This window comes from Phyllobates terribilis, unplaced genomic scaffold, assembly GCF_046119375.1.
Source record: "Phyllobates terribilis strain yellow unplaced genomic scaffold, ASM4611937v1 Scaffold_5__5_contigs__length_657084704, whole genome shotgun sequence".
Lineage (NCBI taxonomy): Eukaryota > Metazoa > Chordata > Amphibia > Anura > Dendrobatidae > Phyllobates > Phyllobates terribilis.
In genome coordinates this window covers 255564784-255577702 of record NW_027362765.1, presented here as the reverse complement: position 1 = coordinate 255577702, position 12919 = coordinate 255564784, and the positions used below count along the sequence as shown (strand labels likewise).

The 12919-nt window shown below is 44.7% G+C and overlaps 1 protein-coding gene across 4 annotated transcripts in view; it reads left to right on the top strand.

Annotated features, from left to right (window-relative positions):
- Nucleotides 1-12919, top strand: part of RAB37 (RAB37, member RAS oncogene family) — a 128679-nt gene that overhangs the window by 58754 nt on the left and 57006 nt on the right. The window contains exon 1 of one of the 4 annotated variants that reach the window (XM_073684070.1): nucleotides 6120-6311. The exons of the other annotated variants lie outside the window; for them this stretch is intronic. Coding sequence (XP_073540171.1) covers nucleotides 6135-6311 — 177 coding nt within the window. The 5' untranslated portion in view covers nucleotides 6120-6134. Of the gene's footprint in view, nucleotides 1-6119; nucleotides 6312-12919 lie in introns of those variants that run through there. 4 annotated transcript variants of the gene reach the window in all.

The following is a 12919-nucleotide window of genomic DNA, read 5'->3' as shown; positions in this document are numbered from 1 at the left end:
TAAAAACTATTTTATAGAAAAAAATATTTTTTTTTGCATTGCTTTATTCTGAGAGCTATAACTTTTTTATTTTTTCGGGAGATGGAGCTGCATGGTGACTTGTTTTTTGCGGGACAAGCTGCCATTTTTATTTACATTCGTCTTTTTGATCGCGTTTTATTCCACTTTTTGTTCGGCGATATGATGATAAAGCACAGTTTTTTGCTTCGTTTTTTTATTTATTTTTACTGTGTTCACTGAAGGGGTTAACTAGTGTGACAGTTTTATAGGTCAGGTCGTTCTGGAAGCGGTGATACCAAATATGTGTACTTTTATTGTTTGTTTTTTCATAATAATATTTATGGGTACAATATATATATTTTTGGGGGATTATTTTTTCTTTTTTTTTTATATTTTTACAATTTTTTTCCACTTTTTTACTTTGTCCCACTATGGGACTTTCATTTTTTTGCAGACTGATCGCTTGTATAGCAAAGGGTTGCTATGCTATGGAGGCTGTCAGCGCTGCACTGACACAAGTTAGATAGATCATGCACTGCGCATGATCTAACTAACTTGCTGGTGCCTGGTGACCCGGATGTCATCACGACGACAGCGCAGGGTCTCCGATCCAGGGTAAGAGGGCCTGCTCCCAATATGCTGCAATCGACTTCAATCGCAGCATTCCGGGGGTTAATAAGCCGGGAGAGGTGCGGGACCGCTACCTGGCACCAAGTGCCGTGTGTCAGCTGTCAGAATCAGCTGACACCCAGCAGCGATCGCGCCAGCACAGCCACCGAGGTGTAATAATACGTACCTGGTCATAAAGGCCCAGGCCACAGGGACATTACCCCTCACGTCAGAAAGGGGTAAACCAACCAATAACAAAAAAATTCTTCAGGACAAAAAGAAAAAACGCCACATAGGAAAGTGTTTCCTGACGTGATTTCTGCTGAAAAACTTGTCCTTTTTGGCAGCCTCAATCTCGCTTAGAAGTAAAACTTCCAAAACAACTTCGGGAAACGCATCAAAAACACCTCTAAAAATGAGCTTCTCCTGTTGTGCTTTACACTTGAAAAACTTAAGATTTTTGAATGCATCAAAAAATTAGGCATTGATTCATCAAGATCGGCGATCTTCAGATCAATCTTGATGATGTGCTAGGGTGTTGTGCGAGGCTCTTGATATATTAAGGGGTGCACACCTCTTATTAATGAATCAGGAGAGGCACGATGTGGCAGGGACTGGAATAAGATTTGTGGCGTACGAACGCAAAAACGCTGCAGCTTTGCACAAACTATGGTGCTATTAACCCCTTCCCTATATGTGAACGCTCTCCAATAATGGCGAGTGCACAGCAGTAACTGAAGCCTGCTCCGATCGCTGCTGTTTAAGTCCCCCAAAAAAATCCTGTGGCCAATTTTTGTCTTTATGTTACTCTTGCTGCTCCTCTTCAATTCTTTTTTTTTTATTTTTTTAAATACTTTATATGGACTCAGACATATGGGCCTTTTGATTTAGTGCTAATATTTCACAGCGCAAGAGAATCCTGTGAGCAATGCCTCCTTGGTAAAGACCACAAAAATAGCCCTAAATAAAAAGGTCCATATTTCTGCAACCGTATGGCGGATTTAAAAAAAAAACGACAAACAATGGAACACTCAGGTCACTTGGAGCAGATGGATTGCCATGGCAGCCGGGAAACTGCTGAAGGCCTCCGTCACTAGTGTCTTAGTAGCGCTAGGCTTCAAAGGAGGCTGTGATTTTCACTGAAGTATTGCAGTATATAGCACGTGTGAGCAAATGAATTTGAATTACGTTTCCCTGTTTAAAAACTAAAAAAATAAATATTGGTACTACTGTGTCCGATCAAAATGTAAAAATTATTTATGTGTGCGTTAAATGCTGTATAGAGTAAAAGAAATAAAAAATAAATAAAAGAAAAAGATTGAAATGCCAGAATTGCTGTTTTTTTGGTGACTGTACCTCCCTGAAAAAATTGCAATAAAAGTGAACTAACTGTCATATGTACTTAAAATGGTGTAAGTAAAAATGTCAGCTCGCCACAAAAAAACAAACCCAAACCTCATTGACCGAAAAAAAAAGTCTCAAATGGTTCTGAATTTTTCTACACACTAAAATACATATCACAAATAAACCTATGAAGTTTGGGTATTCAAAGAAATGAACTGGAGTATAGTTGGTATGCATGCAAGTAAGTATAAGAACATGTTCCAAGGCGCCGATACGTGTGATACTGATGCAGCACACGGTTGCCACACACGGACATGGATATCTCCGGTACTGGTTTTTCTAGTACCGGAGATATCAGGACATGTCAAAGAGTTGCTGAAACAATTCACTAATAAAGAAGATTTTATTCGTGGAGCAGGATTTTCCTTTAGGGTCTGTGCACACGATCAGGAGCCGCTGCAGGTTTCACGCTGTGTGTTTATGCAGCATCAAACCCGCAGCAGCCAGATGTTACAGCATAATGGATGGGATTTCTAGAACTCCCATGTCCACTATGCGTCTCTGGGCACCTGCGGATCACCCGTGGATAATGACATGCGGCGCCTCTTTCCAGACCGCAGCATGTTAATTTCTCCGGCAGGTCCACATGTGGACTTTCCCCGTAGACCTAATATCTATGAGGAAAGTCCGCAGGAGAAAAAAAAATTGCGACTCTCACTTGCATAAAATGAGGGTGGAAGCCGCATGGCCATCCCGCAGTGTCGGGGCCGCAGGAGGCTCCTGACTGTGGGTACATACCCTATGTTTAGCACTTATTTTTCATTGATATATACACACACACACACACACACACACACACACACACACACACACACACACACATATATACACATATATACACACATATATACACAGTTAGGTCCATATATATTTGGACAGAGACAACATTTTTCTAATTTTGGTTCTACACATTACCACAATGAATTTTAAACAAAACAATTCAGATGCAGTTGAAGTTCAGACTTTCAGCTTTCATTTGAGGGTATCCACATTAAAATTGGATGAAGGGTTTAGGAGTTTCAGCTCCTTAACATGTGCCACCCTGTTTTTAAAGGGACCAAAAGTAATTGGACAGATTAAATAATTGTAAATAAAATGTTCATTTCTAGTACTTGGTTGAAAACCCTTTGTTGGCAATGACTGCCTGAAGTCTTGAACTCATGGACATCACCAGATGCTGTGTTTCCTCCTTTTTGATGCTCTGCCAGGCCTTCACTGCGGTGGTTTTCAGTTGCTGTTTGTTTGTGGGCCTTTCTGTCTGAAGTTTAGTCTTTAACAAGTGAAATGCATGCTCAATTGGGTTGAGATCAGGTGACTGACTTGGCCATTCAAGAATATTCTACTTCTTTGCTTTAATAAACTCCTAGGTTGCTTTGGCTTTATGTTTTGGGTCATTGTCCATCTGTAGTATGAAACGACGACCAATCAGTTTGGCTGCATTTGGCTGGATCTGAGCACACAGTATGGCTCTGAATACATTAGAATTCATTCGGTTGCTTCTGTCCTGTGTCACATCATCAATAAACACTAGTGACCCAGTGCCACGGGCAGCCATGCATGCCCAAGCCATCACACTGCCTCCGCCGTGTTTTACAGATGATGTGGTATGCTTTGGATCATGAGCTGGACCACGCCTTCGCCATACTTTTCTCTTTTCATCATTCTGGTAGAGGTTGATCTTGGTTTCATCTGTCCAAAGAATGTTCTTCCAGAACTGTGCTGGCTTTTTTAGATGTTTTTTAGCAAAGTCCAGTCTAGCCTTTTTATTCTTGATGCTTATGAGTGGCTTGCACCGTGCAGTGAACCCTCTGTATTTACTTTCATGCAGTCTTCTCTTTATGGTAGATTTGAATATTGATATGCTTACCTCCTGGAGAGTGTTGTTCACTTGGTTGGCTGTTGCGAAGGGGTTTCTCTTCACCATGGAGATTATTCTGCGATCATCCACCACTGTTGTCTTCCGTGGGCGCCCAGGTCTTTTTGCATTGATGAGTTCACCAGTGCTTTCTTTCTTTCTCAGGATATACCAAACTGTAGATTTTGCCACTCCTAATATTGTAGCAATTTCTCAGATGTTTTTTTTTCTGTTTTTGCAGCTTAAGGATGGCTTGTTTCACCTGCATGGAGAGCTCCTTTGACAGCATGTTTACTTCACAGCAAAACCTTCCAAATGCAAGCACCACACCTCAAATCAACTCCAGGCCTTTTATCTGCTCAATTGAGAATGACATAATGAAGGGATTGCCCACACCTGTCCATGAAATAGCCTTGAAGTCAATTGTCCAATTACTTTTGGTCCCTTTAAAAACAGGGTGGCACATGTTAAGGAGCTGAAACTCCTAAACCCTTCATCCAATTTTAATGTGGATACCCTCAAATGAAAGCTGAAAGGCTGAACTTCAACTGCATCTGAATTGTTTTGTTTAAAATTCATTGTGGTAATGTCTAGAACCAAAATTAGAAAAATGTTGTCTCTGTCCAAATATATAAGGACCTAACTGTGTGTGTGTGTGTGTGTGTGTGTGTGTGTGTGTGTGTGTGTGTGTGTGTGTGTGTGTGTGTGTGTGTGTGTGTGTGTATGTATGTATATATATATATATATATATATATATATATATATATATATATATATATATATATATATCTATCTATCTATGTTTTTCTGAGGGCAAGAGAGACCATTTCTTCCAGGGGTTAATTGGGCAGTGATCCGATGCAGCTCGGCACAGCTGTGGACAGGCGTCAGTGGCGCCCGGTGTCTTGGCAGGGCTGTGGACAGGTGTCAGTGGTGCCCGGTGTCTTGGCAGGGCTGTGGACAGGTGTCAGTGGTGCCCGGTGTCTTGGCAGGGCTGTGGACAGGTGTCAGTGGTGCCCGATGTCTCTACACGGCTGTGGACAGGCGTCAGTGGTGCCCGGTGTCTCTACACGGCTGTGGACAGGTGTCAGTGGTGCCAGGTGTCTTGGCAGGGCTGTGGACAGGTGTCAGTGGTGCCCGGTGTCTCTACACGGCTGTGGACAGGCGTCAGTGGTGCCCGGTGTCTTGGCAGGGCTGTGGACAGGTGTCAGTGGTGCCCGGTGTCTTGGCAGGGCTGTGGACAGGTGTCAGTGGTGCCCGGTGTCTTGGCAGGGCTGTGGACAGGTGTCAGTGGTGCCCGGTGTCTTGGCAGGGCTGTGGACAGGTGTCAGTGGTGCCCGGTGTCTTGGCAGGGCTGTGGACAGATGTCAGTGGTGCCCGGTGTCTTGGCAGGGCTGTGGACAGGTGTCAGTGGTGCCCGGTGTCTTGGCAGGGCTGTGGACAGGTGTCAGTGGTGCCCGGTGTCTTGGCAGGGCTGTGGACAGGTGTCAGTGGTGCCCAGTGTCTTGGCAGGGCTGTGGACAGGTGTCAGTGGTGCCCGATGTCTCTACACGGCTGTGGACAGGCGTCAGTGGTGCCCGGTGTGGCTGTGGCAGATGTCAGTGGTGCCCGGTGTCTTGGCAGGGCTGTGGACAGGTGTCAGTGGTGCCCGGTGTCTTGGCAGGGCTGTGGACAGATGTCAGTGGTGCCCGGTGTCTTGGCAGGGCTGTGGACAGGTGTCAGTGGTGCCCGGTGTCTTGGCAGGGCTGTGGACAGATGTCAGTGGTGCCCGGTGTCTTGGCAGGGCTGTGGACAGGTGTCAGTGGTGCCCGGTGTCTTGGCAGGGCTGTGGACAGATGTCAGTGGTGCCCGGTGTCTTGGCAGGGCTGTGGACAGGCGTCAGTGGTGCCCGGTGTCTCTACACGGCTGTGGACAGGTGTCAGTGGTGCCCGGTGTCTTGGCAGGGCTGTGGACAGGCGTCAGTGGTGCCCAGTGTCTTGGCAGGGCTGTGGACAGGTGTCAGTGGTGCCCGGTGTCTCTACACGGCTGTGGACAGGCGTCAGTGGTGCCCGGTGTGGCTGTGGCAGATGTCAGGGACGCCTGAGGTCTCAGGATACCTGTTCCTGGCCGACGTGTGACTGATGTAACGAGGCTATCACGGACACTGCGGGTCAGCTGACTACACAGAAGGGCGGAGCAACTGAAACAGAACCGCACAGTGGGCGGGGCATATGAAGGAATATAGGGGGAGTGGTAAGGATGTGGGCGGTGTTTACTGAAGACGGGGATGCGGTCTGCTGGCACCACGCCCTCTCTGTTGGGGGGAACGCTGCTGTCTCCGCCCAGTTCCTGGTTCGGGTCACCCTGTATGATGTCCGAGATGCTGAATGGAGACTTGTCAGCTACGGTGAAAGCCCAGAAGTTCAGCCATTGTCAGAACTCCTTCTACGAGCAGACGTACAAGGTGCTGTACTGTGTGTGGTGGAGGCTGCGCTGCTGCTGTCACGCCTCCGTCCGTCCGGTAACTTACAGCTGGAGGCGGCTAATAAGTGGGTTACGGTGCGGACACCTGTTCTCTCAGGGATCCCGGGAGCCCCCCACCTGTCACAGCCGGGATGTCACCTGCAGGACTTGTGCCTGCGCTCTGTGCTGCACGTACAGCTGGGAGTGACAAGTGTCCAGAAGGTGTGGGCTCCGGGTCTCCGAGCTCCGCTAGTGAAGGGTCTACACCAGTGTTTCCCAAACCCCATCCTCACGGCCCCCCACAGGTCATGTTTTCAGGATCTCCTTAGTATTACACAGGTGATTGAAGTATCATCAAGGTATCAGAAATTCTCTCACCTGTGCAATACTAATGAGATCCTGAAAACATGACCTGTGGGGGGCCGTGAGGATGGGGTCTGGGAAACACTGCTCTAGATAATCCAGCAGAACTGTGCCACCTGCCGCACCCCCATAGTGTGGATGTTGTGGGGGAACTCCGCATATACATATAGATAGTTCTGATCAAGGCTGGTCATAAATGGGAGGTGGGGTGGGGGAGAGGGCAAATCTCCCAGGTGCAGCTGAATTCGACCCCCTCCTCATTCCTGCTCCCCTCAGGCGTCATTCACACGTCTGTTTTTGATGTACCTGTTCTATCACTAGATTGCACAGATCGAACACGTGCCCATAATAATCATTTTTATTTATATAGCGCCAACATATTCCGCAACACTTTACAATTAAGCAGAGACATGTATATACAATACAAGGTGAGACAGTTTAAACAGTTACATTAGGAGTGAGGTCCCTGCTCGCAATCTTACATTCTACAAGGAAATGGGGGGACATAATAGGTGGAAAGTGGTTGTTATTTCAGGTTTGACAATTATAATAGGGATTTTCATATAAAGCTGTATGATCCGGTCATCAGCCAATATGTTGAATGAAGTGCAATTATTAAGTATCGAGTGCAGTTATCGTGTGCATGGAGGGTGTGGAGACAGATGAATAGTAGGGTGCAGATTCTGAATAATATCTAGAAGGAGGGAACAGGGGAAAGTTAATTTACTGAGTAGTTGAGGTGGTAGGCTTGTTTAAAGACTTGGGGGCTAGGCATCAGTCGGATCGCCTGGGGTAGTGCATTCCAGAGAACTGGCGCAGCACGAGAGAAGTCTTGTAGACGGACATGCGAGGTTCGGATTATGGGGGATGTTAGTCTTAGGTCACTTGTAGAACGGAGGGCACGTGTAGGGAGATAGACAGAGATGAGAGAGGAAATATAAGGCGGTACAGAACTGTGGAGAGCTTTGTGGCTGAGAGCGATGAGTTTATATTGGACCCTGTAACGAATGGGTAACCAGTGTAATGACTGACACAAGGTGGAGGCATCGGTGAAGCGGCTGGACAGAAATACGACCCTGGCTGCTGCATTCAGGATGGATTGGAGAGGAGAGAGTTTGTTTAGTGGGAGACTGATTAGAAGAGAGTTGCAGTAGTGCAGACAAGAGTGAATAAGAGCGACAGTAAGAGTTTTAGCAGTTTCAAAGGTGAGAAAAGGTCGGATTCTGGAGATGTTTTTAAGATGCAGGTGACAGGAGCAAGTGAGTGATCGGATATGGGGGGTAAAGGAAAGTTGTGTGTCAAATTTGACCCCAAGGCAGCTGGTGTGCTGCTTGGGAGCTATGGTTGAACCCTCCAAGGTAATTTCGATGTTAGGTACCCATAATAATCCCATAATCTATGGGATTGATCACGCATCTGGTTTTTTATTTTTTTTTTTTATCGGTGTCACTGATGAAAATCCCTCATACAGGTCTGTGGGTCCATGAAAATCACAGCCGGCACATGGAGGTTATCTGTGCACAGTCAGCTGACCCTGATGTAATTTATTAATTTGTGAAAATCCCTGATCGTGAAAACTGACGAAAATCCGATCTAAAACCCTGATGAATGCTGCTCGTGCGTACATTCGGATGCTAATTATTTTTTTCTTTCCGTTGTCTTTGCAAATTTTATCCATAGAGGGAATTAAAGTAGAATTTGCCGTTTTGTTTTTGCAGATAATCAAACCAGGATAGCGGAGTCTGTGTGGTCAAGGATCTCTGTATTAAAGGGAACCTGTCGGCACAGAATGACTGTTCAAACCAAGTACAGGTGCACAGTGTACCATGTGGTCTGGCAATTTACCTTCCACCTGTTTGGTTTTGCTTTATGAAGCCAGAGCTGTCAAAGAGGAGGTTGAAATTGAAGGAAAACAAGCAGGTGGGCAGGTGTATATAAATGATTGGCCCCGCCATGAAGCACTGAGCGCCTGTACTTAGTTTGAACAGTTATTCTGTGTTGACAGTCCCTTTAAAAGGACTCTCTCGGCACAGGATGACTGTTTAGACCAAGTAGACGCACTGGGTGCTTCACGGTGTGGTCAATCATTTATATACACCAGAACAGTAATTCTGAAAGGGACTGAACAGACCAACTGTCAGTCCCTTTAAAGCGACATACAAATGTGACATGTTGGAATTTCCTGCACCTTTTGCATGCTTGTCATGTGAGCAGCACCAGCCAATCCAAATGCATAGATGGCTTTACAATTTATCACTTATAACATGCTGATGAAACTGAAACTGAACTGGCATGCAGGTCTTTGAATATAAGTTCATTGACACCTTTAAATCTTCTATCTGTTGCTGCATTTTCCCAGAAATTAGCATTTTCAATCATATACTCAATATATAACGAAAGTGTTAAGTGTTTTAAGTGTGGCAGAGCACTTAAAGAACTACTATATTAATTCCAGAGCTCCAGCACTAGCCTTTTTAGCTTGAATATGTGACATCAGGTGCAAGGCAACATAATCAGACAGTGAGCTATCAATCAAGCTAAAGAAGCAGAGGCTCCCTAACTGCTCTCTTATTGCTCAGAGCAAGTAATACTCAATTCGTGTATGAATGAAAATGCTAAACAATTCCAAATGTAGAAACAGATAGATACAAGGACATTGATTTAAATTTTAAAGCACTGCATGCCCTATACAGTAGGTGACATAGGAGGAGGTGGTTGATCCTGCTAGTAGATTCCTTCTAGATCAAACTAGAGGGTCACTTTAAGGGCTACATCACTACTACTTTAAAGCTAAATTCACTTGTGTGAAAAAATAAATTGCAGACTGGTCATAGGTCTGACACCTCTGGCACAAGCATGGTGGGTTACTAATCGTGGCACAATTATGGTAGGTTACTAGTCAAAACACAACCAGGTTAAAAAATCCTTAGTGACTCAAGATACATGTCTCCATGTGGCTTTAACCTAAAGTCTGGTCTGCCTTGTAAAGATAGAGAATATTATTGGGGAAAGGGTGGGGCCAGTCTATATTTATTTTGGGGCGCCTAGGTGTATATCTTCTAGTCTGTATTTAGGGATCTGGACTGTGGTTTATATTTATTTGGGGTCTGGATGCTTGGATGGGTCTGTATTTAAGGAGTCAGGTCTGTGGTTTATATTCGTGTAAGGGGACTGTATTCATTTTAGCGTGTGGTGTTGGGGATCACCTCTGTAACTTTAAATGCTATAAGTAGGGGGGCCTAGACAAATGGGTTAAGCATAAGGCCAAAATCATTGTATGGCTCCTGACTTTCCATGATGTAGTGTGATAGACTCTAGTTCACCTCCAGAATCCCTGACGGCGACTATTCACATATATTTAACCTTATGATTATTTCTGCGCTGAATCTGATTACTATAGTGGTGGTAACAGTGTGTATATATGTATACAGAAGTATCGAGACTCCTACGTTACACCTACTTAATCTGTTATGACGTCCCATTCTAAATCCATAGGCGTTAATATGTAGTTCCCCCACCTTTGCAGCTATAACAACTTTCACTCTTCTGGGAAGGTTTTCTACAAGATTTTGGCGTGGTGGTGGGAATTATATCCCATTCATCCAGGAGAGTATTTGTGAGGTCAGATACTGATGTTGGATGAGGGTCTATTTGAGATCAGAGGTCTGTGTGGTCAGTTAGGTATCCACCCAAACTCGCCCAAGCATGCCTTTTATAGCTTGCTTTGTTCCCAGGGGGGCACAGTGATGCTGGGACAGAGAAGGGGCTTCCCCAAACTGTTCCCACAAAATTGGAAGCATATAATTGTCCAAAATGTCTTTGTATTCTGAAAGAGTAAGATTTCTCTTTAACGTTGCTAAGTGGTATAGGACAACATCTGAAAGCACCCCCATAGCATTACCCCTCCTCTATCAATCTCTACAGTTGACGCCATTTAGCCAGGCAGGTAACGTTCTCCTGGAATTCTCCAGACTCTGACTCCATCAGATGCCAGCTAGAGAAGTGATTTCTCCCTCCACATAGCACGTTTCCACTGCTCCAGAGTCGGGGCTATACACCTCTCCATCTGACGCTTACTTGGTGACTTTACAAATGGACTTATTACAGCAGTGACTCCTATTACAGGACCGACCACATTGGTATCAGGTATCTCTTTAGAACTTCCCCCACCTTTAACAAATGTTTCTGAAGGCAGCCTGCATGGCCATGGCATGTGGATTTTACACACCTGTGGTAATGGCTCGGTATGAAAAAGCTGAATTCAATGATTAACTCTTTTAAAACATGATGACTTCTCGTTATGTCTTTATTTTTCGCCTCCCTTCTTTCTACATTTTACTTTCGACACACCCATAGGAGGGCCGTTCCTGTGTTTGCTTGTTTTTTGCTTATTTTTACTTTGCATGAGTTGTACTTTAAGTAGCACCATTCATTTTAATATATAATGTACTGAAAAATGGGAGAAAAAAACTTCCAAGTGGGGTGGAAAAAACAAACACAACTCTACCATTGTCTTCTGTATTTTTGTTTTTACAGCTTTCAATTTGCTGTAAAAAAAAAAAAAAAAAAAATGACCTGGCAGTAATTCTCCATTTTTTAACGGGTATATCGGAATTGATTTTTTTTTTTCCTATAGATCTTTTAAACATATTTTTTTAAAGGGAATCTCTGCAGGTTTTCACCCCCAAACTATGCACACTTAGCACGTTGTAATGCCGCAGCTTGCGGCATTACTGTAATGGTCCAGGGTGTGTTTTGGCCGATCATGTACCTCCCCAGGTGACTGGTCACATGACTGTGACATCAGCACAGGTCCTGTGTGTGCACTGGAAGATATATAAACCCTGGTAGATTTGAGACAGGTATGAAAGGCGTGAGGCCTGTTCCCGTGTGTGGGACACCGTTAGCCTGGAGACGCTTAGTGAGGCCTAGTGAAGCCTGAAAGGCAGAGGCTGGATCCTTACGTGTAAGCGATCCCAGTAGCCTTGGAGGGCCGGAGGCTTGGAAGGCAAGAGTCCTGGAAGGCAGAGGCTGGAAGTTAGGTGAGAAAACATACCTGTAGCCTTTGAAGGAACGAGGGCTGGAGACCCCCATCTGGGAAGTCGTAAAGCCACAGTGGTGGCAGAACGAATCTGACTGAAGCAGCTAAAACCCGGCAAAGGTAAAGCACTGCATTTTATGGACGTTGCTATAAGTGACTTTGGAGGCTGTAACTGGAGCCAAGTGGGCCTGTCTTCCACTTGAAAGGCTCCTGGTCATTATATGTGTATGTCAGTAAGCCACTGAGTTGGACTCTGTTATAAGCAGTTATGATAAATAATAAACTGCTGGATTGTGAAATTCCGGAAAGGTGTTGCATGGTGTGCTTTAATTGACCCGGTGAAGCGAGTGTCCCCCAGCATGATGACTAGCGCTGCCTTACAACGTTCAAAGACAAGTCCAGCAATACCTTTTACATGGCCAGTCCGCTCCTCCATTACTGATAAATCTGCACTTGAATTCATATGCAAATTGTAGACCTGAAACCTCTGTCACTCCAGCTCTAGAATCTGCCCAGTTTTGCCTCCTCCTGCTTGATTGACAGCCTCTATGCTGTGTGATTTCAAGCAAAGAAGCCAGTCAGTCAAGCATAAGGAGGTGGAGCTGGACTAGGGATAGAGCTGGACTGACAGAGGCTTCAGATCTACAATTTGCATATAAATTCAAACACTGATTCTTAGTAATGGAGGAACAGACTGGCCATGTAAAGGTACTGTGGACTTGTCTGTCAGCAACATTGCACATATACATAGTTTGGGTGTGAAATCCTGCAGATGTCCTTAAATTTTTTGTTCCGGTAGGAGACTTGAACCTGCCATCATTCGATCGCTTATACGATGTACTATAATAAAAAAACAAAAAATGCAAGTCAGATTCTGATAATAGAAAATATTTTATTAATACATAAACTGAGAAGAGACACATGATGAAATGACTGTAGAATCACCAGAGGGACAGACAGCTAACTGACTGTAAAGCCATAAAATGCATGACAAGACAAAAAGGTTCAAGGCTAAACAAATGCTACCCGGTTGTAAATCAATCTAATAAACTGCATGTGCAAAATGAAGAGACTAAACCAACAAGTAAGTGACTAAATGTTTGTGTTACAAAGTTACCTATGGCAAAAAAGAACCTGTTGGAGCAATGAATACCTGTCCATAATGATCTTCCCTCCAGGATGGGATATTCTTACACTTAGACAGC